General features: G+C 43.1%; 1 protein-coding gene across 5 annotated transcripts in view; it reads right to left on the bottom strand.

Annotated features, from left to right (window-relative positions):
- Positions 1-1,146: 1,146 nt before the first annotated feature.
- Positions 1,147-6,000, bottom strand: part of XYLB (xylulokinase) — a 44,304-nt gene continuing 39,450 nt past the window's right edge. For all 5 annotated transcript variants that reach the window (XR_014250781.1, XM_082412867.1, XM_082412865.1 and 2 more), the window contains one exon: positions 1,147-1,579. Coding sequence is in view for 4 of the 5 variants with exons in the window: in XM_082412865.1 (XP_082268991.1) it covers positions 1,502-1,579 (78 nt within the window). In the remaining variant the exon portion in view is untranslated. The remainder of the gene's footprint in view (positions 1,580-6,000) is intronic.

The following is a 6,000-nucleotide window of genomic DNA, read 5'->3' as shown; positions in this document are numbered from 1 at the left end:
TTTGGTTTAACTGAAGTCCCAACATAGGTGCGGGCCTGTGGCAGAAGAAAAATCTGGAGGATTTTGCAGGAGGCAGACTTTCTATGGAGGCTTCTGCAATAATCTGAGCAAGGAATAAAGTAAAACAGGGAGGGATGGAGAGAAAGGAACTGCTTTAAGAGTTACCAAAGGAATAACAAAAATCACTTGGTGACTGATTTGATGTGGGAAAGCAGATATCTGAGTTTTGGGTTTGGGTTCCTGAATGAATGAATGAATGGATGGTTGGTGGTACAAATTCACTGAAACAGGAACTCTGGAGGAGGAGGTTTGGGGTTGGGCAAAGGAAGATAAGCGGAGTCTGGGGCTGCCCTGGTGGCACAGTGGTTAAGAATCCGCCTGCCAATGCAGGGGACACGGGTTTGAGCCCTGGTCTGGGAAGATCCCACATGCCACAGAGCAACTAAGCCCGTGTGCCACAACTACTGAGCTTGCGCTCTAGAGCCCATGAGCCACAACTACTGAGCCCATGTGCCACAACTACTGAAGCCCGTGTGCCTAGAGCCCATGCTCCACAACAAGAGAAGCCACCACAATGAGAAGCCCACTCACCACAACAAAGAGTAGCCGCCCCCACTCTCCACAACTAGAGAAAGCTCGAGCGCGGCAACAAAGACCTGAAGCAGCCAAAAATAAATAAATTTTTTTAAAAATGACTCAAAATTAAAAAAAAAAAAAGGATAAGCGGAGTCTGAAGTACCCCTGTGAGAATGCTGGCTGACTCCAAGGAGAGTTCTGGCTGGAAACATAGAGCTGGGTGTTACTAGTACATAAGTAGCAGTTGAAGCCCAATGCTAGATGAAATCATCCAACAAGAGAGGACAGAATTGGAGGGAGAGAGGAATGAGAACAGAGATTTGGGGCCCAGCAATCATTAAGGAGTAGATAGAGCAGAAGTAACAGTAAAGAAGAAAGAATGAATGACAGATCAGGAAAGGAGGAGAAAAGTTGGAGAGTATGGCTATCAGAAAGAAGACAAGGAGAAAAATAATTACTGCAATGGATTAAGACATATAAAGTATGTTAAATGTATCATATTGATACTAAAAATCTAGTTGCTGTTAGAGGATGCTTGGCAATCAACTCATCATCCTGAAAACTAGTGAATAAAGAGGAAAGAATCTATCTATTTTGCTTTGTCTCTCCCATTCTGCTGATTTAGGTCCCGAAAGGGAAAAAGTCACAATTTTTATTGGACATATCCGAGGCTCAGTGTTATCTTGCCTCCTGGGATAAAAGACAGGAAGAGAGATGCTTTCCTGCCCTGGGCACAAGGGCACAGGGACACAAGCTGTGTTCAGAAGGATGTGCTAAGGTGGGCTTTAAGGTGGTCCTGGGCAGGTTGGAGCACCGCAAGGAGCCAGGTGGGCAGGCAGAGCCACTTAGAAGAGGGAAGAGGATCCCTGCTGTCCAAGGCCACGTCTACAAGTGGAATCAGTGAGACTGGGCCGGCCTGTGGAATTCACTCCGGAGGCCCCCGGGTCTGGGTCAGGATTCTCTGCTCAAGCATGGCATACCGCTGGAGGAGGGCCTCATAGACCTGGAGGGGTGGAAAGAGCAGTTTAGGATGGTGAAGGGAAGGTGCTCTTACATCTCTTTGCAACTTGCAATTTAAAAAATTCTACATCCCGTGTACTTGCAATTTAAATTTTTTGCTGGGCAGAAAAAAGGAAGTGTCAATTCACAAAAGAGGAAATGCTAGTAGTTCTCAAAAGTTTAAGATCTTTAAAAAATGCAAATTATGACAAGAAACCAGTTTTTGTTATCAAATCTACAAAATTTTTAAAAATTCTGATGAAGGTACCTGGAAATGGCTGTTTCATTGCACAGTTGGTAGAAGTTGGTGGTGCAACCCTTTTGTAAATCAATTCAACTTTATATTTGTATTAAGGGGCTTGAAAATGCCCATGGCTTTTGACCTAGTTATTCTACTTCTGCAAAGCTCTCTTAAGGAAGTAATCCTAAGTGTAGGGTGCTAGGCCCACCAAAGGTCCTCTTAGACACCACTAAACATTCAGACTCATTAGACTACCATGGGCCACACCTTGGCCCTCAAAAGGATACACTGGAGAAACATGCGTGTTGGCACAGTGGCTGCAGGAGACCATGAACAGTTTGAACAGGTGTCTAGGAAAGGGTATCTTTACCTCCCTTCCTTCTTCCCTCCTTGCCCCCCAGGTTACAGCTCAGGTGCAAGGAGATGAAATCCACATCTTACAGGTGCAAGAACCACCCTGGCTTTGAAACCTCATGCCCCACAGGAGTATCCCTTGTTAACAACTCCATAGACAAGAGCCACGCCCGTGAGAAGTCACTGCACTCAGGGAGCCCTAAGTATGTCTTCCCCTTAGATATTTATCTTTTCCCATTCCCGATGCAGTTTCCTAATTCAAGGCCATTTTGACATAGCAATGTTGCCTAGTAACACTGTTGACATTCCACTTTTATTAAGTCTCAAAGGAAGCAGAGCTAGAACATTAACCAAAAGTCAAATTCTCATGCAGAATAGGGAAAGGTTTTGTTAACCCTTTACCCACATAGGGTTAATTATAATAATTGAAAAACTAGAAGCAACTGCTCTAAGGCATGGAAAATGCTCGAGAAAATATGGTTCATTAGCCAGATAGAATATTATGCAGTCATTAAAAATAACATGTATGTTCCTGTGCACCTCTGCAAATTGCATGATGATTAGTGTCTTAGCCCATTCTGGGTGCTATAACAAAAATACCATAGATTGAGTAGCTTATAAACAACAGAAACTTGTTTATCGCAGTTTTGGAGGCTGGGAAGTCCAAGATCAAGATGCCAGTAGATTCTGTCCGGTGAGAGCCTGATTCCTAGACAGTCATCTTCTTGTTGTGTCCTCACATGGGGGAAAGGGCCAGAGATCTCTCTGGGGCCTCTTTTGTAATGACACTAATCCCATCCTGAGTGCTCCAGCCTCATGACCTAATCACGTTCATAAATTCCCACCTCCTAATACCATCACTTTGGGGGTGAAGATTTCAGTTCATGAATTTTTAAAATTAATTTAAAAAAAAACCAGTGGAGGCTAACACAACATTGTAAAGCAACCATACTCCAATAAAAATTAATTTAAAAAAATGAATTTTGGAGAAGCCCAAACAGTCTGTAGCAATTAGGAATTTATCTTTTTTATGTGCCATTATCTCCCATTATATCCCAAACACACAAGAGATGGTGTGTTTGGATTCCTAGAGCTTAGCATAGTGCTAGGCACACAGTAAGAACTTAATAAATAGCTGTTAAATAAATGACTATGTGCAAACCAAAAAAAAAAGTATGTATACCTTTAAGAATATAAATTCTTAGCATAGTAAAAGTTTGTAGTAAAGAAACGTTTAAAAAAAATGGTAATAATATAACATGTAAAATATGTCAAACATGAAGAATATTTATGACAATGTAAACACAAATAATATAATAAATTGTATGCTGTGGAAAAAAAAAGAATATAAATACTTACGCTGTAATGTAGAATTTTTTAAGCAGGCTATAAAATTATATATACAGTGTGCTGTGTAATAAAATAAAACTAAAACCAAAACCAAAAAACCAACAAGGGAAAAAGGACCAGAAAGAAACACAATCCCATATTCTTCCTCTACATTCTTTTTGTTTAAAGCTGTTTTCATCTGTGGCTCTGTAAGCCTTGCACTTTAGGTCAGCACATGTGGTCTTACAGACAAGCAACACAAGGCCAAGGGACCCAGATTTCCTTGGGACTCACATATACCACCAGGAGGTCATGCCAATCCCATTCCTTCTTAATTTGGTTTAACTGGCTCCAAAGTTAAGGCCTTTAGTAACTGATTATGCAACTAGGGCCTACTCTTGGTGCAGTTGGAGCAGCTCTGCCTGTGAACTCAGACGTAAGAGGGCTGTGATATCCTCTCCAAGGAGGAAATTGTAACATTCAGCAGAGCCTACAGGGAAAACACTGTTACTGTTTTGAGTTTCCACTTGAGCACATAGAGGTGCCATAGAAAGCAAACAGAGGACGTTGTCCTGCTCTCAAGGTATTTACAATCCAGTCCTCAAATAGGTCACTTATGCCAACAATCACAGACTGTCACTTCTTGCCACCTGGTGTTGAGAAGGATTCCGAGGTTACACTTGGGTTTAATGGTAAAGAGTTCCATGAGCTATTAGTGACTTTGGTCATGGGCAAGCCAGGGAGAGTGGCGGTACACACACTGAGTATTTGCCGCCTGTAATGAGGCAGCTGCAGCTATTTGTTGCCCTAAAGCTTACCCTCACTACCTTCTTCCTTGCTGGCCTCCTTCTAGAGAGGATGAAAGAGCCAGACTCCACCTCAGCCTTTCTAACAACCAAGGTTGACAGTATAACCAAGTGGTAGTCTGTTGAGGGAGTTGAGAGAAACAGACCAGTATGTTTCTCCCTGAAAAGCAAGAGTGTGTGAGGAGAGACTCCTTGCCTAATGCCATGCTCTGATTTCTGCCTATGAATACTGTTGCGGGGGAACATGATGTTAGGAGAAGCTGCATACATCCTGCGGTCATGTGGAGCATACCTAGTACAGCACTATCCAACATGGTAGCCACAAGCCACATGCGGTCCTGAGCACTTGAAATGTGACGGGCGCTATCAGCAGGAAATGCACACCAGATTTCAAATCTCAGCCAAAACAAAAAAAGAAGTAAACTATCACATTAGCAACTTTTCTTACTGATTACGTGTTGAAATGACAATATTTTGGACATATTGGGTTAAATTAAATATATTAAAATTAGCCACTTTTTTATTTTTACTTTTTTTTTCAAAAATGAGACTACTAGAAAATTTAAATGACATATGTGGCTCTCATGATGTTCTTACTGTCCACTGCTGACCTGGAGAACTTCAGAAAACCTCACCCGTAGCCCTGACACTGTTGAACCACTGAACCAACACGGCAACACCGTCAGACTTCCTGTTGTATAGTAAAGCCATGATAGGGACTTCCCTGGTGGTCCAGTGGTTAAGACTTCGCGCTTCCACTGCAGGGGTCGCAGGTTCAATCCCTGGTTGGGGAGCTAATTAAGATCCTGCATGCCGCGAGGCGTGGCCAAATAAATAAATAAATAAATAAAGCCACGATAGGCAAGGATTCTCTTTCACCCTCACAATTAGCAGGTTAAAAGTAGGCCAGACAGATGTCCCCACTTCCCAGATGAAGAAACAGAGGTTCAGAGATGAGGAGTGCAGCTCAAGGTCATGTGAAGGTCACACGGAGAGGGAGAGGCACAAAAAGAATCAGAACCCAAAGGCCCTTTATCTCAAGGTAGGATCTTTCTACTGCATTGAACTCCCTCTTGAACAGAAGGACACACAACAGAAAGTAAGAGAAGCCTGGGCAGACCCATGTGGGTGGGTTATCTAGTCACCTGGATAGCACGAGCTTCTGCTTCCAAGATAAGCTGTGAGACAATTCTCTATATGTGTTTCTATATGTCTTGTGACAGCTTTTGTTCCAGACTATCTTTTCAAGGGTGTTTGTATAGCAAACAGCCTTGGAAGATAGGGAGAGGGAAAATTTGTTTGCTGACCAGGATGATGAAGATGTCTCATTTGGACAGGTTTGCTCGCAGCTCCTTTATAATGAGCAGGGTCCCTCATTTGTGACACAGACACAGTGTGTGCACAGTATCCACCTGGGTCCACTCCACACAGCCCGATGGCACTTCAGGGCCAAGGAAAACTGATGCAAACATGAAGCTTATGCTGCCTGCTGTACTGTGAGTAATAAAGCCCTCTGTCTGTGTCACCCCCTGCTCCTGGACTGCAAGAACCTTCTGCAAACAGGAAGGGTGGTGAAATGGACGCTATGGCATACCACCCGGATTGCCCTGAAGGAACAGAGAACTTATTCTCTCAGCCCTCAGCTGACAGCCTCCTTTGTGGATTGCTTTGGCTATAGAGAGCTGCCTTACCCCA

Source organism: Balaenoptera physalus (genome assembly GCF_965194825.1).
Source record: "Balaenoptera physalus genome assembly, chromosome: 11".
Classification (NCBI taxonomy): Eukaryota; Metazoa; Chordata; class Mammalia; order Artiodactyla; family Balaenopteridae; genus Balaenoptera; species Balaenoptera physalus.
The sequence above is the reverse complement of the archived record's forward strand: the minus strand, read 5'-3'. Positions and strand labels throughout refer to the sequence as shown.